The following is a 26,218-nucleotide window of genomic DNA, read 5'->3' as shown; positions in this document are numbered from 1 at the left end:
ATTACTGGATTTTCCCCCAAATATGACTCACTGTGTAACACAGTTCTCGCAAGTCTTGTTCTGCCCCTTTTGACTAGAGTTACATAGTGCAGGCAGCAGTGTGCCAAGCCTGGAGTGGGAATGCTAGACAGACTCTTCCCTTTTTTACAGGTCAGTGTAGCATTACAATGATTTTGAAGCTGTTATTTTAAAGGAAAAATATTACAGAGCGTTGCTTTAATCCTTAAATGCTTTAATGCCAGCTTATCTCTGTCTTGTTGGATTCATTCTGCTGAAGTGTGAGTGAGGTGAGAAGAAGGTATGTGTGTGTGTGTGTGTGTGTGTGTGTGTTATCATTTTGTGTGTTGACATTTTTTGAAATAATGAAATAAAAACTCACCCATCTGTCTAACAGCTGATCTGTAAACCATTCTGCTGACTGCCATTGTTTTCATATGACTCAGGGCAATACGCTCTTAAGTGTCATATTTAAAATATTAAAAATGAGTGAAGGCACTGCTGATGTCTTGGTGTGCTTTGCTGAACTGCTATGATACAGAATACTGTAAAAGTGTGTCCCCTCCTACCTCCACCCTTTCTATTTAAAGAGTTTGTCTATTTAAGGGGTGCAGTCAGTGTTTATTTACTACATTATGACCCAAATATATAACACTGCTGTAAAATGCTCGGTCTTCCTTTATATTATGTGCATCTAATTGTTACAATTATCAATCCATGTAATAGAAATGTAACTACTGGTGACATATTTACTGTTACAGATGCATTGCAGTTGAAGAGCATATGCGATCACATGTGTATCAACTCCAGTTCTGCCTCTTGTAATGACACAGGTGCTCAATCTAAATAGCTGTCTTGTAAGAAAGCAGCACTGCTGCATATGCTGTTAAACCAATTGCATGAGTCAAAATTAAAGTATATTCACATCTGTTCATGCTGATTCTGTACTACTGTAATCCATCTGTAACTGTGAATAGGTACTTACACAGTTCCTGTCTGAAATGATAATGTGTAATAACACAGTTATTACATATATTTAATATAAGGCAGGACCAAATCCTTACATTAGTGGGGTTTAAAATGCCAACCAATCAAAACTTGCTCGTTTTTGCTCATATTTTGTTATCTCTTATCTCAAACAATGGATGGGGGCGACAAGGTCACAGGTAAAGCCACCTGAGACGCGGGTCTATGACATGGCAAAGATCGACAGCTCAAAATCTGTTAGGACTTGCTGCTCAACGCTTGTTGTTTTGGGCAGAAATCTGAGGTTTTCTTCTTCGTTTTTCTTTTTAATTTTTCAAATCCACCCTGTTATTCACATCATTTGTTGACCCACCGACAAACACACTGCTCTGGCAGGAAGGAGTGCGCACACATTCACACACACACAACGCAATCAACAAGCTCTTCCCTCGGCACCAGGACCGCAGTGGCCCCAATAACTGAAGCAGAAAGCAATCGATGAGCTCGGCGCTTGCAAAGAAGGCCAGATAAATTACTTTACAAACGGACACAAATGGAATTTGTAAGCGTACGCCAGGTCTGCGCGAACCCAAAGAAATAAGAAAAGGGGAGGGGGGGAATAATTCATCCAGGCTGTCTTGCCAATCGTGAAGCAAAAATGTGAGGTACACGAAAGTTCTACCAGGCCTGCAGAAGACTGTGTGCGTCCATAGGATCAATAAAGGCAATAGATATGCTTGAAGGTCGAGATCTATGTTTAAGTAAGGTGAATCAATCTCCAACTTGTGACAAATTACAATAAGATTTTGGAAGGTGTTCTCAGGTTTTTCAGTGCTCCTACGTAAAGAATATATAAACAGATGAGCCAAAACATTAGGACCACCAAATGAGCCGTCTTGGCTACCAAAATAGCTCACTCTACAAGACCTCTGAAGATGTTCTGTGGTATCTAATGCCAAGACGTTAGCAGCAGGCCTGTAACTTATCAGTCCAGGCCCCCTTGTTGCTTACCTCCAACTCTTACCATATCCTGCACTTTACATCCAAATGAAACCCTCAAATCTCTATTTCTATGTCATCACTGTCAAACCCAAACACCTTGTATGGCAGAGTCGCTCGCTGTCTTTATACGCTGACTGACACAGACCCATCTATTCCAAGAGGACTTGGGTGAAGTGTAGTGCAGAGTAATGTAGTCTGCACACTGACTTTTGTATTTAGTAGCATCTAAGCTTAGAGCTATCTTTAGGATTCTAGCCGATACAAACCAGCTAAGGGTATTTCTTGAGTAAACAGTGAAACCTTTTTTGTAAGTTGTTCTGGATAAGAGCCTCTGCTTTTAATGGAAGTTAATGGTTCCAAGCCATTCTGGAGCATGTCACACCCCGCCTTGTCGCTAGTGTTTCCACCTGTGCCTTCTTTGCAGCCCTGCCCTCTTGTTAGTCAGGTGTTTCTTGTTGGTCTGTGTACAAGTAGTCCCTTTGTTTCAGTGGTCCTTCTCTGGTCTATTGTGTGTTATATGACAGATCACTGTGTATTGCTTGGCTTGTTTGGTTCCAGTGTGTTTCTTTCTTTTGTTAGTTTTGTTATCCAGTTCTTTGGTTCCTGTTTTGCTTTGTTTATGTTTTATATTAAATAAATTACTTGCATTTACATCTGCCTCCACCTCCAAGCCCACAACCATGACTGAGCATTTCTATTGGTTTATATATATTTCTTAAAAAAAAAACTTCATATTTTTAATATTCTCAATCTAGTTTATTCTATAATCTATATGACCATGTATGCTATATACTTTGCTTCGATTTGATTCATACAACCTCATACACAGCCTTACACACAGCAGGGTGTGATACACTGCATTTTATGACACATTTCTCCCATAGCCGACATCAACATTTCTACAACTTGTGCCACAGTAGTAGCCCTTCTGTCAGTCTGGACCCAGAAGGAACAGCCATCACTGTCCTGTCCCTTGGGCAGACTACTGTCAGCAGACACTCACCACTGCTGACCAGGAGCATCCCACAAGCCTTGCTCTTTTGCAGATGCTCTGACCAAGTCGTCTATATATTAAGATTTTGCCCTTGTCCACATCGCTCAGCTCTCTATTCCATGCCAATGCATAGAAGAGTAACAAATGATCAATATATTGAACTCACATCGATCTCAAAGTAATGTTTTGCAATACTGTATCAATTCTCAAAAACACAGCATTGATTTTAATGAATAGTTTACATGTATAGATTGGTGGTAGACAGTGGTTCATTTTGTGGTGTGTTTAAAACCTGACCACTTGATAGCCGATAGAACTCACTGTTCTGATCGGATAAAAAGTCAACTTTTCTTTATTCATATTTTTTTCTAATATTTTTCTTAATATTTTATAAAAAAAAACGCAATATATTTCCTTGTGTATAGTATTTGCGATATCTCCTGTATTGTGATATTCATAGCCGTTTCACCAGGTTCTTGCCAATAAACAGCCCTACTGCCACATCCAATGCATCGTCTATGAGAACCGACTGTTCTTTCATTTACGTCTAATACATTCCTAAATTTGATATGACGTAGTTATGAAATAATTGGTGCTATTTTATTTTAAGCATTTTGGCTCATCTGTGCATGTTGTACAATGCTAGCCACCACAGAGTGGGGGCTCGATTTATTAAAACCCTTTGCACATGCAATCTGAGACATGTGAGCAATCACTGATGCATGAGAAAAGATTTGTAATATCCTAGCAAGTAAACTTGGAAATGAACATGTTTTATATCATCTCAAATAAAAACCAGTGACAGTCTCCCAGATAAATCTGAATGTTACTGAGACTGAAGATTGAAATGGAAAAACAGATAATCCTTTATTTGTATTCTATAGACACAGAGCTTCTCTTTCATTGTTATTTGTTTTTGCTACTTCTTATTTCCATCCTCATGTGTATACATCATAATAAAAATATGGTAAAATATGTTACTGAACTCCACAGCTCCCATTCCCTCAACTAGCAAAAAGTTACATCAGTCTTACATCACTTACCTCAGCTGTAAATACACCCAGGCATGGAGCTCTGGGTACAAACCGCTCTTTTACACTTATCTAAGACCACCTTCCACCACTCTAATCCAGATTAGTGTAAACCCGCTGCAGCAGAATACCTGTGCTGGAGCTGATGGTTTCTTTGCCTATTACGTGGCCCAGCAGGTCATACTGGTTGAGGCGAGAACCGTCCGGAGCCACAGACACAGACTTCTCATCATCCGCCGTCCAGATGTAGACAACCTCGTTGTTTGTGTAGGCATCTGAGAAAGAAGGAAAAGGGCATTCGGATGAAGGATCCTTTCACTGCAATACAGGAGGTTCATGGAAATGATAAATTATGATTCAAACTATTTTTGCTTTTCTTGTCACAAATGATAAATGATTCCACAGCAGTTTTTTGTCATTGCGATGGCTAGTTAACAAGTGTAGCAAAAAGGCTGCTTGTGTTTCCCCTCGACTGCACAGCTTTCATATTTCATTCTGCTTAAATTATTTTTTATATTATTTTTTTTTTTTTTATATTCAGAGCCCTTTTTTAAACATCTTGGTGTTTAAATACAAAAAAAAAAATCAAAAAGGATTATGAAAACCATGGTAACATAAACACAGAGAAATTATGTGACAATAAATTGACGGAGGCTGCCCTTTATTGGTGCCCTAAAACTTGGCATAGTTGAATAATGAGAGCTCGGTACATAGAAGTGACACATCATGAACCTTAAACACTGTTGTCTCCCTCTTCAAAACCCCCAAATTGTTTCAGAACAGGCTTGATTACAGTCTTTATTATGTGTACCATCAAAATGTACATAGCAAAAGCCTTTCAAGACTAAACACAATGGCTACTTCTGAAGAATAGAGAGTAAAGAATATTCTTGAGAGAATATTGCAGTGAGACTCAAAGGGCTAAGAGGAAATGCTGCATAGCTCTAAACGATAAAAGCCTAGGGAAGCCGCAGGTAAGCATATAAAGAAAGTGGGAGCTAGGCTTAAAAGCTAACCCAGCCAACTCGCTACAATCTCTTTAGCTAGCTACTAAACTAAAATCTTATTAAAATATGTTTAATGGTAGTGTTGCAAGATCACCCTAATATATTGTACACATACTTTGTTGATTCAATACAGGAAACCATGAACATAAAGTTTTTTAAATTCTTGCTAAAAACTAATGAATGGTTTGTAGCATTCGGCTCAATAATGCACAAAAGCTTACTTTTGTGGCTTATTCTGACTAATGCGCTGATCTCCACATTGAGAGGGGCTTTCACCTTAGCACATGGACCTTTACCTGCTTGTGGCGTAGCCTTTAAGCTGATTGGCTCTTTTAATTTAGCCGTAAACAGATGCCATGCAGAGCGTTAGGAAAACCACTATTCAGATTTCAACCTGTGGTCGGTCTCCTCATTTATAACGTGTTTGGCTGACACTTTGACAGTTCTGTGGCTCTATCCGTACCACCAAATGTGAGCCTTATAGTATCAGCAGCTAATTTGGACTGAATACAGGGCTTAACAGGTACCTAAGCCAACCTCCATTTAGTCAGTCCGGGTGTTTTGGACTTGTTACTGTTGTGTAGCAATACCTCATTAGTTGTGGAACTACTTATTGGCAGAAGAAACTGACAGTATTAAAGAATATTCAGTAAATTCTTTGTTGTATAAAAGCAACAGAACACTCAAACTCATGTGTTCTTGTGAGTACAATCACAGCCGTGATGTACTTCCTCTTATCTTCCACTGCGTAAACACTACAGAAAATACAAAGTGTGCAAAATTCAGATTTTGGAAAAAAAAAAGGTAAATTAAGCTATTGAACAATAAGTAAGCAAAAGTGTGCCTCTGTAGAAAAATGTGAACCTTTTTAATATCAGAAATGCATGTAATATGAACAGGGGTGCCTATATGTATGCATAAGAGCACTAATAAGCCAAACTTTTTAATGGCATTTTTGTTACTTGGAATAATACTGTGCTACATTAGCATCCTTTAAAGTTAACAGTTTCCTGCAGTAGACCTAAGCTTTAGCTGTGACAGCGTCCATATGTAATTACGCATAACTAGACTCGACAGAGCATTGTGCCTTTGCCTACCCATGCCTGCCTCTGCATACTGCTCCGTCCAGTACTGTGAACAGAACAGTATTCTAAATGACAAGCTGTGTTTACTAATAGACTGTCTGCCCAGTGTAACGCTTCTGGACTTAAAAAGGACACCCAATATCACATTTATTGTGATACATTAAAAAGTGCTGGGATGGTACTGTAATTGTGCTACTGTGTTAAAACAAACAGTTCTAACTGCCCTGTAATGCAGCATGAGAGGAAAAAAAAGCATCGTCTTTCATTATAAATCCATAACAGGGCCAGAGAATACCAATAGCACATACATACGGTAGCAGAAAATAAAGCTTATGAAAAAAGCGGAACAATCAATATGAATAAATGTATCTCAATGAGTGCAAACTGAATGAAACTTTAATACAGGCTGGCTGTGGGTTGCCTGTGTATATGTGTGTGTGTTTTTTTTATTATTAGATTAGGGTTATGCTACACTGACTGTGAGGTAAATTTTTTTACATTAGAAAATTCTACAAAGGTAGGGGGTTATTCTTTTTGCATAAATGAGGAGAACGAAAGCATAAAGAGCATGGAAAAACTGTTCTGTGGGTAAACACAGAAACACACACCTAAGTACGCATATGCACCCACCACGCAGAGGCAAGGCCAAAGAATAGGAGGGGGGGAACAGTAGCTAGGCTTAGCAGCACGAATATAATTCACACACCAGGCTGTGGTTTGCTAATTAAATTTTGATGGCCAGAGAGGAAAGTTATTGTTTTATTCTGTTGGAAGACCATTAATCAAAGGCTAAACGCATCAACTTTAATGCCAGTTCATCTATAATGAATAGTAATTGGTTATGAAGTGTATTATTCTGAATTCAGATGTGTGGTTTGTGGCGGGCAGCTGCTGCCAGTGTTTGCACAGAGACTTATTTACAACCAGCGAGTTGATGGAAACTAGAGAGAGTGGAAAGGTCAACAATGTCACCGGCTTTCAGCTTACAGAATGAGAAGAGGGCTCAAATTCAGTGACCGAGCTAAAACTCAATTAATACTGAGAGCAAAAGGAGGATATATGGAAAGATCAGTCTGATTTTGGGGATTTTTGATACTAATTGAATGAATAATTAGACTAACTATAAAAAATGATTCACTCGTTGTCACACTTCATAGATGGTGGCCATTCCCATGGAATTTCCTCCAAGAGTTTGGGCATGCAAAGGTTTGGGCTCTCATGGTCAAAATATTTGTTACTGTAAACAGCTAATGACCCGATTTGCAAAATTCATGAAGGTAAAGATGAAACAGGGCCTGAAGCAAAAGCAAAAGTGGTCAACCCGCATGTTCAGCACGTAGTAACACCCTCTTTGGCAGTTACTACAGCATGTAAACAGTCTTTCAGTTCTTGTATTGTGGATTTTTGCTCATTCTTACTTGCAAAAGGCTTCTAGTTCTATGAGAGCCTTGGGTCATCTTACATGTACTGCTCTTTTAAGGACTTTCCACAGATTTCTGATGATGTTCAGGACAGCAAGGCTGTGAGGGCAATGCCAAAACCTTCAGGCTGCACCTCTTGAGATACTCCATTGTGGATTTCAGGTGTGTTGAGCATCATTATCCTGATGTGGAAGCCATTCTCTAATCATCTTCAGATTTTTTAACCGACAGTGCAATGTTTGCTTCCAGAATTTGCTGAAATTTAATTGAATCTATTCTTCCCTCTGTCAGTAAAATGTTCCCAGGGTCACTCGCTGCAACACAAGCCATCCTTGTGCTTATCAGTTGGAGGGGTGTTCTTCTCATTGTTTTCTAAACATACCATTGCTCATCACAGACAAAAGGTCTTTTTTGACTTCAGTAGTCCACAAGACTTTCCAAAATACATCAGATTTATGAAGATGTCACTGCACAACAGAACAGTGCACTGCCACTCCAGAGTCTACTAAGGTCCACAATCTTCCTAAGGTCTTTTGCAGTCAAACAAGATTAAGTCTTTCTAGAAATCACATAAGCAGAACATTCTGCTGGTCTTTCAGAAATGGCCAGTTAAGGGGAGGCCCACTAAGACTACATTTGAGAAGCTTTATAAAGCTTTAAAATTCACCTGGCCTTCCCTAATGATAGTGAACTATAACTCTAAGAAGCGAATTAATTTATAGGTCAGATCAATTTTATTGGTAAAACTGATCAGAGGGCTCAAATCTCTTGGGATGCCCAAAACTTTTGCTGGTGCCATTTTCCTGTTTTTACCCTAAAATGTATAAAATAAAACTTCTCAAGTTGCTTAAACTTTCAGATTTACCTTACGATCTTTAGAAGATCAGACAATCTTCTACAAACTTATTTATTTATTTATTTACAGCAACACACAATTTGACCTTTTGCCACTGCCATGCCACTGTACCACTTACCCCTGGTCCATACAGGCTATACATGGCCATATATAACTGTATAAGAAATGTTTAGAGGTTAACAATATGTCCAGTGGCAGTGCGGCAGGGAGGTCAGTGTGGTTCTACAGTTATGAAGTTAGCTATGTGATAGTCCTGGAGGGGGGTGATTCTGGGACCCATGCCATACGCCATACAGTTGAATCTTCCGGCGGTGTCGTGGACTTAATTCAGTGAAACACTGACAAAGTGAGATGCCTACCTGATCAAAATCTGACAACACCCCAGAAGTGTTCTGACCCAGTCGTCTAGCCATTACAATTTGTTTCTTGTGGCTCAGATTCTTATGCTTGCCCGTTTTTCCTGCTTTTAACAACATATCACCTTCAAGAACTGACTGTTCACCTGCTGCCTCATATATCCCATCCCTGGTGGCAGGGACGTGCGTCTGGTGTGAAATGTCTCCCTGCCCGTGTGTGGTGCATTTCAAACCTTCATCAGCTGTCCTTAGAGCACTTTTAACAGCTTTCTGTCAGCTGTACATGGCTGTAGCTCTAACCGTTCAGAGATGACAGGCAGGGCGGCCAGCAGCCCATTTAATGAAGACTAAAGTCACTCCTCCACTTCACTGCTGTCCACCGACCCTGCGTTGGACAGAACATGCTCCCACTATGTCACGACATGCAAAAAAATCGCTTTCACAATTGTCCTTTACGAATAAATGCACTTATTCACCCCATTCAAGGGTCTATGTTTAAGGTCTATGTTTACAGATTTTTTTCCATCCATATTTTAAATAACTTACAAAATCTGCGGAAAAAAAAACAGAGGATGGAAAGCCCACTAGTGTACAGCAAAGTTACAGAGTTGCTGTAGCACAGGACGCAAAGAAAACAAATAAATGTTGTGTTGTTTCTGGCTTGAAATTCATTATTGCAGACCTATGAGACCTAAGAGAGTGACTGAAATTATTTATTTCACCCTTCTTTCATTTTGACTGAGGCAAAATACATAGCAGAATGTAAGTAGATTAATACTAGGGATGCAGGGCTGATCCAGGCATATTTTAATGGATCAGGTTTTTCAGTTTCTAGAGCGCCAGGTTTCCAGGTGTCCTCAATGTGCAATTTACAAACATTATTGCTTAGCTGGCATCAGTGAGAATGTGTGGAGCTTTTTTTTTTTTACAGTGGACCATGAAAACAGACCACAATATCTAAGCCTATATGAAACTATCACTGAAATGCCCTGTTTTACTGTTTTAGTAAAGAGTGCATTCAGAACCAGTAGGAGGCTAACACGAATGCTAGTACGCACACACGCTATAGAAACCCAAATCACAGCCCATTCACCCACTATAAACCAGTTATTTTTACCTACACAGGAAATGACTTGACTGCAGTGTTTTAAAGAAACTGGGAGCAGATTGGTCAGGTAGAGTCTAGATTAAAAGATAGATTAAGTCTAGATTATAAGATAAAACGTTTAAGGAAAAGTCTCTACTAATCTGAACCAATCATTGCAGAATGTCTCATTATAGAATCTGCTACTAAAAATAAATAACACTAATTGAATAAATAAATAAATAAATAAATGCATTCCTGACACTAAAACATGACATTCTAAATGTCAGACAGAAGACAGATATAAAAGTGGTTTTATTTATTTATTTATTTATTATGTGATAAAATGATGGGGTAAACCCAGGCTGACACTCAACAAGACTCCTCGCAGCCAACACATTTTATTTCGATGTTCAGCTCCCACACACTGCTTTGTGACAGTGGCTTAGGTTCTGTTTTGTTCCAGTGTCTATTCACTTAACTCTGCCTGCCTTTTCCTTCTGCTACAGTTAACATGAGACAACAGAACCGAGATTTGCTAGCATGCCTTTACTTCCTGGTTTCCTGAGATTCGCAGAAACGTCCTTAGCTAATTTTAGAATGAAGTTTCTTCACAAGATCTTCATTAGCTGTCTAAGTCTGACAGACCTTGACCTCTGTTAGAGCCTCATAAAGTAAGCATCGCAAAAATCGAATTTCGGCTTTTTTTGATGACAGTTTTTGTTCTATGCTGTCTGCTCTCATTTAGCTTATTCTAATCATGTTTTACTCTGGTAAGCTGGTAAATCAGAGCCTGTCTGTCAGTTTTTACCTTTCCTTTTTTCTGAGGCAAACCAGACGTAGCAGTGCTACCAAGGTTACAACAGACGTGCTGAAATTGCAGTGAAAAAAAGAGCAGTCTTAGGAAGACGAGATGGCGTTTTAATATACATGTTGTCTAAATGAGCATTATGGCCTTTTGAGGTAGAAATACTTCACTAGTAATATTTTTATATCTACTTATCAATAAGCTGTTCTGACTAGAAACATTAGCAGGATGACATGTCCTTGAAGTAGTTCTGACAAGTCATGCGTTACCATTGATTTACATAAAATTTCACTCTCTCTTATCTCTTATTACATGTGTAGTAGTAAAAGCTCCAGTTACTGACATCAACAGTTATGTTTTTACTAGTAGGAATTGTAGTTTCAGGTATCTACACTGTAACTCTGGGTAGTAAAAACTCATTTTAAATATCATTGACATTATTATTACTAATCAAAACCAAAATTTAGATACATACAATTATATTTTAAAGATCTGAAATTGCATATATCCTAAATGTACATTACAACTATTCTGAATTACATTGAATGAAATTAATCATTTGTAATGGTCAGAGTTAATTTACTGATATGTGGACCTGGACTTTATACTAGTCAGCCATTTCTACTAAAAAGGAATTGTAGATATATGTAACTGGATTTTTACCAATAGATATGTAATTAGAGACAAGAGCAAGGACATATGACTACATAAAATGTTATCAATTATCTGTCCTCCTGATAATGTGACTAGTCAGAAGGACTTTATAGCTCTGTAAATCTGATATTATGACTAGTAAACATTTCACAGATTTGCCAAAAAACACTCTGGCTGAAGACAGGAGTATCAGTATGAACTCCCATTCAGCCATTTCTCATTCAGGATTAAGAGCCTTTTCAGTTTTTTATTTGGGTCAATTTATTCATGTTTTATCTGAATAACCCTGCAATTTAGCAATATCCTTGACCCTTGATCAAATAAATAATCGTCTCTCACTGAAAGCCAAGATCATCAAACTAAATCTCTTTTAATTTGGACACAATGTAAGTAGGACCAGTTCACTGAAAAACAGCCAACAAAACAAAACAACAACAACAAAAAAAACACAAATAGGCTCAGAATAGTTGAAGGTAAGAGTTGAAAAGAGGATGCCCAGCAACAAGGTGGAAGGACAGGAACATAGGAATGGTCAATAAGCTATTGGTAGACAAATAGAGGACAGGAGGACAGGAGGACAGGAGATCTGGAGAAATACTAGTCATGGCATTTTTCAGGGCTTTACTGAGCAATTCTTGTTCATTCTAAAAGAAAAGTTTTGATAGATGAAATCAAGACAAGACCGGCATGTAACTCCACTGCTGCGTTCTCTTCACTGGCTTCCTGTAGCTGCTCGCACCAGATTCAAAACCTTGACTCTGGCCTACAACGCCAAGAATAGACCAGCCCCTTCGCACATATTGGCAATGGTCAAAAGCCGATCCGCACCAAGAGCCCTTTGAGCTTCAAGTATGGCTCGACTTGACTCGCCATTCTTTAAGAACCACGGAAGACAAGCGTCCAGGCTTTTTTCTGTTCTGGCACCAAAGTGGTGGGACGAATTTCCCCTGGGTGTCCGAACGGCAGAGTCGCTCGCTGTCTTCAAACACAGACTGAAGACCCACCTCTTCCAAGAGTACTTGGGCAAATAGTAGAGTACTATTCAGGTATAATAGTAGAGTAGTGGAGTACTATTCTAGAGTACTATTCAGGTAAGCTTCAAGTATCTGAATTTTAGTCTATTTAAACTAGCTAGATATTTTTCTGAGGAAACAGTAAAGCACTTTTGTAAGTCGCTCTGGACAATATCGTCTGCTAAATGCCTTAAATGTAAACATAAATCTCATCTCTCTATTTTGTCTAATGCGATTTCTCCTCAGCAATTTCAGAGGAAACATCTGAAACTTGATCTCAAAATGAAATCTAAGTGAGATCACAAAATAAGTATCATTACAAATCAAAATTTGAGCAATAATACCTTTCCTCTTAGCCTGATAACAAAATCAGGCTAAAATATTCATATAATATGGTAAAAAATCATCAGTTCTGTCATTACATTTTACAGTAGCAGCAAGAAAGGGTTTTTAGAAGAAAAGGGTTTCATGAAGGTTCCTCCACAATTTTAAACTGAAGAACCTCCAAAACTTTTATTACTTTTAGCAATATTCAGTAGCTCATCTGTGTGATCAGACCAGACTGGTTGGTCTTTCCATTCGTCTAGCCATCACAATTTGGGACTTGTCAAGGTTGCTTAGACTCTTATGCTAATGAATTCTTCCTTTATCAGTGTTGTTTACGTCAACTGTCAGTGGTTGTAATCTTATGGCTAATTAGGGTAAAATAAGCACAAGGCTTACACACCATGGGCTTTATTAGATTACTGCAGCAACAACAACATTGAGGCACCGCATTATTAATAGAGCAAATAGGAATTAATGGACCAAAATTAAACAACAGATAAGGCCATTCATGGGCCTGCGGGTGGAGGATAATCACTCTCTCAGTAATAATCTTTGCAATACTCATGCAGATGGGGCGATTTATAAACAAGCTTGTAAGCATTTCCTGACCAATCACAGTTATTCTCTGGGTGCTTGAATGAACCATGGCATTCACACAATCAAACCAACACCAGTGATGGAGTAAAAGAGTTCAGTTACATCAGTTACATTTTAATATACTGGAAGACATCTTACAGAGCCCCCCTGGCGACATCCCACATAAACAACACTAAGTTGTGGCCATGACTTCGTAAGGTGTGGGAACAGGATCTTGTCTTACTAAGTAGTGGCTATGACTTCATTATCTAATTTCCACATCTTACTTGGACATGGCCATTACTTAATTATCTCGTTCCCAAGTCTTACTAAGCTGTGGCTATGACTTAATGATCTAGTTTACATGTTTTACTAAGCTGTGGCCATGACTTAATTATCTTGTTTCCACGTCTTATTAAGCCTTGACTATGACTTAACCATCTAATTTCCATGTCTTACTAAGCCGTGACCATGAATCCATTATCTCATTTCCATGCCATATTAAGCCGTGACCAAGACTTAATAATCTTGTTCCCACGTCTTACTAGGCTGTGTTCATGACTTAATTATCTTGTTCCCACGTCTTACTAAGCTGTGTTCATGACTTAATTATCTTGTTCCCACGTTTTACTTAGCTGTGTTCATGACTTAATAATCTTGTTTCCACATCTTACTAAGCTGTGTTCATGACTTAATTATCTTGTTCCCACGTCTTACTAAGCTGTGTTCATGACTTAATAATCTTGTTCCCACGTCTTACTAAACTGTGTTCATGACTTAATTATCTTGTTCCCACGTCTAACTAAGCCATGACTAAAAGTTTTATTTTATTACAAAAAAAAAACATTTGTTTTCATCAGTCTTCTCATCATTTATAGACTACAGTATCTAAATCATTACAAGCTACAGTTTTCAATGCTCTTTAATGCTAATGTAAGGTTAAAAAATAATTAGAAACATTCTTTTCCCAGGAACAGAAACTGTTATTCAGAGAAAAGGCAGGAAATAATGAAGGTGATTTGAAAGGTTTCTGAAGAACAAAAATGTATCCTTTTATTTAAGGCATAAGCACATTTCAGAAGCTTTTATTTTTTGGAGCCAGTTTTATTATTATAAGAAAAATAAGGTGCAAGGCAGAGTAACCGTACCCTCAGATCACCAGGCTTTCAAACGATCATCAATAAAACGGATAGAGGACTACACCAAAATATGTTCCATAATATCTATTAACTTACAGTATCCTTGACCGTATCCTTGAGAACTGCATCACTCCAAAGCCCCTATTTTAGTCTATATTGTACGTACTTGATGCTTTCTCATGAGAAGGGGCCAATATGTGAAATAAACGTGTATTAATTGCGATAATTGTATATTTTCTCAATATTTAATGCGTATAAAGAAATTAGATGAATCTACACAACAATGCAGATTTCATTCTCGGCTGTTTTTCCCATTATGTTCAAAGGCCTTGACTTTTAAATTGCAGAATATGTCTTCTGCCCAATTCTGCTTCTGCAGCAAGTCTCACTGCCTTTGTGCTCAGGCGGATGGCATTTAGCAGCATGCTGACACATGGGACACATATTAGGCCAGAAGTTCTCAACTCAAGTGCTGCCTTGTGTGGTTTCAAGCATTTCCTGCTCCAATACGACTGATTCAGCTCTAACTATTCTTTAATGGTGCTGGTATGGCACAGTGGGTAATTTCACTATTCTAGGTTTGGTACTCTTCCTGGGCTAATACACTGGGTCCTTTTGCAAGACTTGTAATGTGATACTCACTTCTGAAACATGATGAATTAGGAGTCTCCCCAAATGCCATAACTGTAATGCTGAAACAATCAGTTTCCTAATGCTGTCCTATATTGGTTCTGACATTTGAAGAACATAATGTAACAAAGTCATGCATTTACAGAATTTAGATTTAGTTTGAGTCCAGTATTTTGAGCAAGCACATGCAGGAATAGAAATCCCTTTCCAACTTTAGTCACTTTTTATTATTACTTTGATGATACAGCTCAATTACAAGCCCTTGGCTCTCTGAACTCCATCCGGAATGTGGACACATGGTCACTCAAACCAGGGGGGTTTTCATTAATCATTACAGATTCATAGATAGGGAGCTAAGCTTTTAGTGTGGGGTGGATATAAAAAGCCAGATATAAAAAGCCCTGAAATTACTGTTTATCATGACTGTTAGCAACAATCATAAAATCAATTAAAACTATGGCTAGAGCTGTCCCATCACAGTTAGTATTAAACAAAGATAAGACCTAAATCCTCTCCATCACCTTCCAACATACAACAGATCTTCCAATAGATCAACTGGTACTCCCACTTGCACCTTCAGCCCCAACAGTTTCCTTTGGCTTCTTTCTTATCCTCTCTTTGTCTGTACTTAGTAACACATTGTTTGGATAGATCCCTATCCTTTTTTATTCCTTACCAACTTTAGAAAGTCAATTACCCAACCCACTTGTTAGTACTCTCCCTCTATCACATGCAATACTCCCGACACTGGGTGGGTGAAGACTGACACATGCCTCCTCCGACACATTTTCAAACTGCTGCTGATGCAACATCACCGGGCAACAAATGCGCTCGGGTCCCCAAACTCTGATAAATTGGCTAGAAGACGCCCATGGCACCCGGCATCACACTGAAGTGCCTCTCTCGTGCTCACTCAGGCTCCGGCTGCTGATGGCAGGCAGCAAGACCTGAGCTTCGAGCCTAGATTAATGGTGGCAGCACCTTGGTCCACTGGACCACTCAGAGTCCCCTTTCTCCATTAACAAGTTGCAGAAACTGCATTATGATGCACACTGCAACTTCTTTACTGAAATTAACTCACTCAACAAAAGTTTATGACTACTGCTAATGGGATTTGAAATACTGAACAGAGACTTAAAAAAAGCATTATTAACAAAAATTTGCAATGTATTGCCACAATCTTTGAGTTTACTTTGTCATGCTAACCTGTGGTTTGCCAGAAAGAAAATCACGCTCGAGAACGAGGTAAATACCTGAGCCTATATATAAGCATTACTTTTCATCACAAATCATTGGCCTGCTCTTCCCTAAAACACCCTTGCCTACCTCATAAGCTTAAACATTATGGTTGGCAATAAACAATGAAGGTCATTGCAATCTTGGGCTGCAATTTCCATGCCCTGTTAAGGACAGAATGAGTGTACAACCTAAATCTTTAATAGGATTTTCTGAAATCATCACAGGGTCTGCATTATGCATCCAGGGTCAAAAATATACAGACACCTACTTGGATGATTGATTCAAACATGCTAAGAGTTCCAAAATGTCTTAAGTCTCCAAAGCATCAGTCTACAAAGAAAATGACCTCTGGGAGAACATTGTTGTACCCCATAAACACTGTACCAACTCTTAAGCATGGCGATGGTAGCATCTTGCTCTGGGGCTAGATGGAATAATAAAGGATTATTCAGTATAACCCCAAACGATCAGCCAGATGATGAAAACTTAGACACAATTTGGGTGTTCCAACTTAGACACAATTTGGGTGTTCCAACAGGACAATGGCTGTCCTATGAAATAGGTTTAACTGATTAATAATGGTTCATTGGTTCACTCCAGTGGCAGAGATCCGGAAAAAACAGGGTCAACGCCAGAAGCAACACCTACAGAACGGTAATCAAATCAAATAGAGCAAAGGCAACAGCACCTCTCACAGCTCCTAGCATCCTGCTATTTCTATATTCTTTAAATTTGGAGATGCAATGATACTGCAGACTAAAGGAAATACGTGTATTTTACAATAACAACAAAACTGGTCCAGAACACCTCTGGCTCTAACTTTCTTGGCTTTGTCAAACTTTCTTAGCTTGTACCAGCCCTGTAGAGAAGCACTGCCAAGAGAACAGCACTTTCTGGAGCAGATAAACACAAACCTATTGGCACCATTCCTAATGCAAGGCTTGGGCTAGAGAGAGGTATAAAGTCCCCAGCATCGAGCTGTAGAGAAGTGGAACTGTGTTCTCTGGAATGATGGATGATGCTCCATCCAATACTTTTGGTATCAGTTGGGAAGTTGAGGATGGGGTGGTGATCATCCAACATCCTGACCTCAGCATTAGGTTACCTTCATCATTCAGTTTCTCAAAACAGAATTAGAAAAAAAGAAATGGCTCAGTAAAAAGCATATTTTCCTCTCTCTGAAGATCCTTCATAAAAAAAAGCCGTGGAGGAGAAACGAAAACTATCGCCATCAACATTCAGTCCAGAAATAAAAAAATAAACAAACCAGCCCTTCACTTCGCTTCACTGATTTTCGAGTTGAGAGTTGTGAGAGTATTTTAAAAAAGGACCATGTGATTGCACACACTGAGCACACTTTGATGGGCAGAGGAGTGAGTGCAAATGGAATAGAGAGTGATTAGCCGAGTGGAGGGAGGGGGGGGGGAGGCGCTCATCATTGGGAGCGTTTAACAAAAGCTGCTAATTACCCGCCAACTGTACAGTGCCTGTGTTTAGGAGCTGATTGTTCACTGTCTTTTCAGGTCATTTTCCGATGACAGGCACCGAAATCAGATGAGATCAGACCCCCGTGCCAAGCCTATCGGTGCGTGGGTGGGTGGGGGGGTTGAGGGGCAGCTGAACGGCTTCTGTTTTATTCACGGTGAAAGCAGAGGGGGATATTTTATTGAAACTCTCTGGTGTAGAAGGAAATGTTATTAATCTAAACGTATGTTTTTCCGAGGGGAACGCGGAACACGCTCACTTCCAGAACTGGCCGCTTCATACATCATGCTCGGTCTGTGGCTCTGAGGTTTTACCTGTTTAATTAATAGGTGGCTATAAAACTCACTTACTCCGCTCAAGTAATGCCACATTTTCCTCCCCTCCTACAGCTGAGCCCACCTTTCCAGTGCATGCAACATGTCTGAGGGTTATTTACTTTTTCTGACAGTAAAGACCTGTGCACTCTCCTTTTGATGGTAGATGCATGTACTTTGACATCAGCTGTAGCAAGAGCCACCTGACATTCTAGGATTGTTGGAGACTTCATTATATGGTCTGTTTTTGGGTTGAACCTGCTAGGACGGCCTGACCCGGCATTTTTTTGTGGTGAAGTGGTTTTAAATGTCTTCTGAATTATTTTGCGGGGAATTTCTTCTTAGAAAATCTTGTCCTGAGATCTTTTTAAATCCCTTCACAGACTTCTATGCATCTACAACCTTCTTTCTGATGGCCCCAGAGAGCTCTAACTCTCTAACAAATGAAATATCTGAGGCTTAAACAAGAAAGGCTCCTTCAAAAGCCTCTCTAATAATGCTCTGATGAAGTACATGTGCTGCACCTGATTGTAATTTTGCACATTTTAAGTAGCAATAAATGGGAATTGCTTTTTTTTATTAATTGTTTTTCTATGACAATCAACTGTCCATATGTTTAAATATGTTAACCCTCTGAAATCTATGGGCATCTTTTAGATTTTTGCATATCTTCTTAAATTCGCCTTTAAAGGCATTTGCAAATAAGACAATACCTATGTTTTTTTTTTTCATCAAAATGTTCAGAACAATCTCAGCTCTCTCTATAATGAGATCCCATGTGATCTAGAGCACTGAGTTAAGAAATACTATTATCCTAAACCAGTAAAAATTTAGATTTTCTGATTTTCTGTAAAAAAAACAAAAAACAAAACCATCCCTTTACTCATGTGGACGAATAGTTTTGGTGCTTATTATTTGGGATTACCAGTGTCTTGACTATTCCCAAAGGCAGTGGAGTGTATGAATCGAGTACTATATAAATGGTGAGAGGCAGAAGACGAGTTTCTGAGTGTCCACTGATCAATTTCACACAAAACCTAGACGGACACGTGAATCCACCAGTTAGAGCATCTCGACCCATCTTCACAGCCTCATAACTGTGGATGTGAGTCACGTCCGATTCAGTAAACGCTCAAACGCTTGTTTTTCTAAGCTGCATTATTGCGAAGATATTAACAGAAACACAGAGAAACATCAGATTTGACATGCTGGCATGTGCGCAGACTCCAGAGGCTTAACGTAGACATACGTTTTCATAGGGTGTCCAAATTTTTCACATGTCTGTAAATAGAGGTACTTATGTGCCTCAGATGTTCGTTATTCATTCGCTATGAATCAACGTGCTTTATTGCTGAATGCTCAGAACTTATGAGGTATGTAAGCCATATTAAATAACAATTGCTGATGGTCTCTGTTTGTTAATTACCTATGTGAAGCCTTATACTGTGGAGGCAGACATGGATGAAATATCTTTCATCCACTGCCAATGAGCTCTATAATCTGCATCAGACAGATCAGTCACGTCCGCATTCTCCACTCTCCCGACAGTGCTAAAGCATGCCACTGCTGTACGTCTTGCCTCTAGCTGGTCTAAAACAGTCTGAAAAGTGCCGTTTATACCTTGTCCGCTGTTATAAATGAGAAGCAGACATGTCTCATGGTTAGACATGTCTCATGGCCTGTGTTTTTAGACTCTGATCTGGCATGACACACTGTCTCACTGAGATTTGCGAGCTAAGATTAAACACAAGGCTGTACTAGTAGCTCATGAGATCTGAACCGTCATGGTAACCTTTTTTGTATCATTAGTGAAATTAGTTCCAGCTATTTGACAGGACAGAGTTGTAAAATATAACTGAGGGTTATAAAGCCAATGACTGCCAGTCCTTTGTAATTATTCAGCCCAGATAACATGCCCATGTGAGGCCTGTATGGTTAGCCTAATCGGGAACCCCAAGGTTTTTGCCATGGGTCCACGGTGGCCCCACATAAGGATGACCACCAGGGTCCCACCAGGGTCAGCATCATGGTTGTGCACTGCTCATGTGGACCCAGCCCACAACTAGAAACAACAACTGAAACTACGAAAACAAGGCTAAAAAGGCTAAAGCTAACACTAGAGAAAAGCGCTGCTGCCGGTATCTACGTGGGGAAGCTAAGGGAATACTGTGGGGAAGGTGTATGTGAGACCATCACCCTGTGTGAAAAACCCTGTAAAGCAAGCAAATGCTAGGCGGGTGCTAGACTAAAAGCTAACCCTGCCAACCAGCAATAATCTCTCCTTCTGGCTAACCACACAGCTTACTGAGAGGACAGCAACACTATCCAATAAGACTCTTAAAGTCCCAGTGCCAGATGCCAGTCAATACAAGCAGAGTTCATCCTTTTTTTCATGAGCCCATCATAGAAGGATAATCAGCGTTTTTCATTCTGAGGCAAAATAACAGGGTTGTAAATAAGCTTGTTAAACCACAAAAGAGCATTTTTTGGCCATGTACTTTTACTTTTATAATGTTTTCAGCAAACAATAACTTATTAATAATGAATTTGCAGCAATAATTTAGTAATAATTACATTAGCTTACATTTACTGGGGTTAAACAGGATATACTCTATATATGAAGCAAAGCACACTAGAGAGAATCTTAGCCTGGGTCTAAGAAAAGAGAGGGGTGGGGGGTGGGGGGATCATCAACACTTAAAACACTCACAGCTTCCAAACTTGAGTGGGCAGGCATGGGCGTCCATGGGAAAATCTTCCAGATGCATGGGGCACTCAGCGTGAATGGTTAATCTGAAAGAGAGAGAGAGAGAGAAACAGAGAAATCAGAGAATGAGAGAGAGCAGGAAAGGGTGAGAAAGAGCGAATGAGTGACAGGGAGCGAGCGAGCGAGCAAGAGAGAGAGAGAAAAACAGTGAGATAGCATATCTGTTTAATAGGACAGTCCAAAAGCAGATTTGGCATCGAGGAGGCAGTGCAAAATTAAACGCTGTCATCATTTATTTTGTTTAAATCGTGTGTGTATCTGGGGCAGCTCGCAGCTCTGCATCTTAAAGATGCGGTGTGATACAAATAGCGGCAGAACTCAGCTTAAAAAGTCCAGCGCTTTCTGAAGTCTTTTGTACACGAGTCCAACCAGAAGAACAGCATCGCCTCAGATGCGTATTTATCAGCTCTGTGGATCAAGTGCTAAAAATAACTGCATTTCAAGGGCAGCCGGTGGCTGACATGCTCTCTTCCCAAACTGCACAATATACGATGAGTCATACCTTGCAAGCTAACACTTCAGGGCTGTGCTGGTCTTGATAGAGTGAAATTAACTATAAATAGCTTCTCTGGGCTGTTAATTAGCCAATATCAGGGCTTGATTCACAGAGGTGAATCAAAGTCACATCACTGGTTATGACTGGAGGGTAATTTTGGCTTGTTTCTCATTTCCTGAAGGACTACAGGTGGTAATTCGGCATGGTCTCGCTTTGCTTGAATGACGCAGCTCTGTTCCGATGCGCCCTGGCTGTCCTTGGCTTTGTCCAAGACTCAAGCAGTGATGCTCTGAATAATCCATAGCTCAAGTGGATATCTAAGGCTTGACTCTGTGATCTGCCATGTGTGTGTATGTATGATTCCCAGTTTTGATCAGTCTCTAGGTGTGAGTTTTCATTAAAAAATGTGTATTAGAGCATTAAAAAGGTGTATCTAGACATGCAACTCAACAAATGGATGGATTATTGTGAGCTGGACTCTACATCTGTCTATGGGAGACTTAAAATGATGTGTAAATATGACTAGGTACATGTCTTAGCTACACTAGATGGCCAGATAACATGCCCATGTGAGGCCTGAATGATTAGTGACTCCTAACACTACATTGGCCCACCTCTGTAATACCAGTAACCATGTAAGTCGCTCTGGATAAGAGCGTCAGCTAAATGCCGTAAATGTAAATTAGCCCATGTTTGCCCCACATATAGGTGGCCACCAGGGTCCCACCAGAGTCAGTGATGGGACCAGGAAGGGTTCAACATGGGCACCATCAGGGGCCTAGATGAGACCCATGTGAGATTAAGGTGGGCTGCAATGATGGGGCCCATTTGGGAAGCCCACCAGGAACCTCCCTAGCCCACGACTAGAAATAAACTATGAGGGGAACTTTTAAGAGCTGCCTGAACTACACAATGACATCAAGATTAGATGGATAATTGAATAAGTCATTGTGAGCTGGATGTCTTAGCTACACCAGATGTCCAGATAACATGCTTAAAGTTTGTGGAGACTTGACCATTACCCCTGTACCAGCTTGCTGAACATCCCTTTCCTAAAACAATAGGCATTAATATGGAGTAACCCATTCCTCCTTGTGGTCATAATAGTCTCCTCTCTTTTGGGAAGGCTTTCCACAAGGTCAGTTGAGGTCAGGGCTCTGTGCAGGCCACTGCAGTTCCCCATCATCAAGCTCACTAAACCATATCTGTATGGACCTTGCTTTTGCTTGAGGGGCACAGTCATGCTGGCAAAGAAATGGGCCTTGGAAGCACATAAATGTATTTTCCCGCTGTAATGTTAGCATGATCCTTCAGTTGTACTAAGAGGCGAGCCTAATTTCTCACTCCGGAGAACACATTTCAGTGATTTACAGTCCAGTGGTGGCATGTTTAACACTACTCCAGCCAACACCTTCCATTCCACATGGTGATCTTAAGAATTCCATTAAACTCCTGACACCCAGTTCTTGTACCAATGTTGTTTTCAGAGGCAGTTTGCGTTGTTATGGCACATGCACTTCAGCACACGAAAGCCCTGATCTGTGAGTTTACATGGTCTATTGCTTCCTGGCTGAGCTGTTGTTGCCCCTAGATGCTTCCATTTATGTCACTGGCACTTACGGTTGACTGGGGCAGATCTAGCAGGGCAGAAAGGTCTTTATTATGACCCATTCTACTGCCAATGTTTGTCTATGGAGACTGCATGGCTATAAGCTTGATTTTACCTGTTAGCAATCGGTACAGCTGAAACAACTAACTTCAATAAGTAGCTGTCCACATACTTTTGACCAAACAATCTAGCCACTTTTCACTTTAACTGTGAAATAGTGATTTGTTTACAGAAATGTTTTATGATTTTTCATAAAAACATGTTTATGGATTGTCACAAATAACCAGTGAGTCTCTGCCATCACGATTCTGCATGCAAGTGTGAGTGGAAGTGTATGGGACACAGCAGTCAAGGCAATGTACCAGCATTGATTTGGTCTTTGTAAGTTTGTGTAGGTGGGCTGTTTGCTCTGAGAGTCTACCTGTGTGCTAAGCACATATAGTAACTGTTTGCTTATTAACTCTCAATAAAGCTGTATGTACACACATGGCTACGTGGCTGACTGCCCATCGCTCAAGTCCAGTGCTGTGACGTAGTTGCTGGCCATTTGTTAGTTTTACGGTCAGCGAGCTCAGCTTTCCCCCTCTGGGGGAGGGATGCAGGCTTCCCCTTTAGTCCTCCCCACAGCATGAGGCTCTATCTCTGGGACTCCTATCATTCGCTTGATTGCTTGTTGACCCAATCAACCTCACCATGAAACCTGTTCTTGGAGCAGTTTGACAAATCAAGACCACAGTGGAAAGCCTCCACACTTTGTAGTACAACAATTAACTGTAATTAGTGTCATAATTAGACTCGTACTAGCTCTCCCACTTCATTGTTTGTGACAGTAAACATCAAATGCATCTAGGCATATTAAGCAGTTCCAGTCAGACGTTTGGACACATCTTCTTACAGTACAAATAAGGCAGATTGTTTTGCTTCCTCATTGACATTTTAAGATATCAAAACTATTAAAATAACACCAGGAATATTGCCTTTAATGTTAAAAATAAGAAAACTTATGAATGCTTTAATTTTTAATCTTTAACTTTAAATATTTAAAAAAGTTACATACACTACATGGAAAAAGTATTGAGACGCCTACTTATTCATTATTTCTTCAAGGTTTACTGTCCAGGGATGGCTGAAGCACTGCTGTGATGATTTGATTGCATTCACCAACTAGAGAATTAGTGAGGTCAGATTGTTGGATGTGGAACACCACCCACCTCACCCCTAACACCAGAACTCATCCCAGAAGTACTGAATGGAGAACCATCAATCCAGAGAACACAGTTCCACTGTTCCATAGCTCAATGCTGCAGGACTTTATACCCCTCTAGTCCACCCCTGGTATTAGGCATAGTGCCAGACATGGTTCACGTTTATCTGCTCCAGATAAACGTGATTCCATTGGCAACACAGTTCTACAGGTACTAGACAAGTTGTCTGTGTTGTCAGCTTGAAATAGCTGAATGCGTTCATTAGAAGGGGCGTCCACAAACATTTGGACATATGGTGTGTGCCCTGTGGTGTCCTCAGACCAGGCAACCCTAATTTAATCAGTCCAGATGCTTGTGTGTCCATTGTAGGCACGGTGGACAGGAGTTAGCATGGGCACTGTATTGTGAGGTATTCCTCTGATAACCATCATTACAAATTTCGGAGCCTAGTAGCCACTGTAGCCTTTCTGTCATTTTCGCCTAGATGGGATAGCCTTTCCCTCATACCATAACTCCCTTCTGCCAGTTTTTGATTCATCTGTCTTTGAATGCCTCTACGTGCAACTGGGTGTGAGGTACCCTGTGATGGACTGGCGCCCTGTCTAGGAGGTATATCTGCCTTGCGTCCAATTATTCTCGTTAGACTCTGGACCTTCTACTTCAAATGGATGGATGGATGCATGAATGTTAGACCAAACCCAATATCACAAATAATATATGCTGCCACTGCTATAATTCCATTGTCTATGTGTTCATAATTGGATTTGACAGAAAAAAGGGCAATTATACACTGCAAGTTATTTCCAATTCCAACATTTGTGAATACAATCTCCATTCGGTTGCTAATGACAACCTGACTAATGCATTGAAAAGGCAAAGCAATTCTAAAACAGTAATATAATGCACCGGTCTAGTCACAATCTGTTACAGTAGCAGATTCTTACATGCACAAGGTAGGAGCAGGTGCACACTGCTTCTACTGACAGAGTCATCATATAGCTAATTTAATCTCAGTCTTTAACACAGCCCTACAAACAGATCTCTCAAAACATAACCTTTGAGGACAAGCCCTAAACATTACAAGGAAGTGGAATTTCGTGCTTCTGTCAGCATTAAAATGTCCTAATGAGACCAAATCATGAGCTTGTGCAGTTTACGTCACACCATATCAGTACTGGGACTCACTGTTCACTCTTATATGACTGCTGGTGGCTTGAAACTTCACCTGGATTTAAGGAGGAGGCTTGGAGGCAAGGAGACTTCTCGGCAACATTACCCCCACAAGCAAAATCTCTCCTGAGCGGGACCCTTACAAACGTATTCCCTAACCCTCTTCTGCATTCTCTTTGCATGCCAATAATGAGAAAAATAACTTCTCAGAATATTTGTTTTTCTCTCACACTGCTGCAATTCAAAAATGCTCTGACCTTCTAGTCCTCCCATCTGCTTAGTTCTAGATGTGGTGCATGGCAGTGCTGTGGCCTCCCAGTTTTAACGGAACGAGGCGGCAGCTGTCTCTCCTCCGCTACTCAGGGCCAGGTGAGCGGCCTCAGCAGCCTGAGCAGACAAGTGAAGCCATCTGTTCAACCCACACCTCTGCCTAAGTGTCCTCCAGGGGCTGAAGAGTGAGCTATAAAACACCTCTGACAGACTGAAACCTGCTGAGCTGGACAGTGTGGATGCGCATTCAGGAACGATGTGTGTGATATAAACAAGTGGACAGCTCTTCCTACACCAAAGAAAGCCTGTGTTTTTATGGATGTAATGAATATATAGGTCTGGGGTAAGTAGTTTTCCATGCTCTAAGACTACCAACATTACTCTGAATCCGAACCATGCAAAAAAAAAAAACCTTGGAACTCACAGCTTCATATCTTCGGCAGGCTCCCCAGAGACACTAACTTCTGTTGCGTGGGGCTGACCAGAGCCAGTGTCTGCATTTTCCTTCTCATTCTGTCTCTTTCTTAAACTCCACCACTGCACAGTGCCAGCACCTTTAAGTACTTAATGAGATAAAGCTAGATGCCTCCTGGGTAATCTGCCGACATAATGGCGGTGATGTTCTTGGCCTTGCAAATTAACTGGGCTTGCAGGGAAAGGAGCACTTTTGAGGCACTGACATTAATTAATAAGCATCCAGCAGGTTCCTGAAGCCTA

The 26,218-nt window shown here is 40.2% G+C and overlaps 1 protein-coding gene across 3 annotated transcripts in view; it reads right to left on the bottom strand.

The window, feature by feature from the left end:
* Positions 1 to 26,218, bottom strand: part of LOC140539881 (gamma-aminobutyric acid receptor subunit alpha-3-like) — a 143,771-nt gene that overhangs the window by 31,737 nt on the left and 85,816 nt on the right. For all 3 annotated transcript variants that reach the window (XM_072662705.1, XM_072662706.1, XM_072662704.1), the window contains exons 6-7: positions 20,695 to 20,777; positions 4,122 to 4,265 (exon numbers count right to left, since the gene is read on the bottom strand). In XM_072662705.1, the coding sequence (XP_072518806.1) occupies positions 4,122 to 4,265; positions 20,695 to 20,777 (227 nt within the window). The remainder of the gene's footprint in view (positions 1 to 4,121; positions 4,266 to 20,694; positions 20,778 to 26,218) is intronic.

This window comes from Salminus brasiliensis, chromosome 18 (assembly GCF_030463535.1).
Source record: "Salminus brasiliensis chromosome 18, fSalBra1.hap2, whole genome shotgun sequence".
Classification (NCBI taxonomy): Eukaryota; Metazoa; Chordata; class Actinopteri; order Characiformes; family Bryconidae; genus Salminus; species Salminus brasiliensis.
Note: the sequence above shows the minus strand (reverse complement) of the source record. Positions and strands in the feature narration are given on the sequence as shown.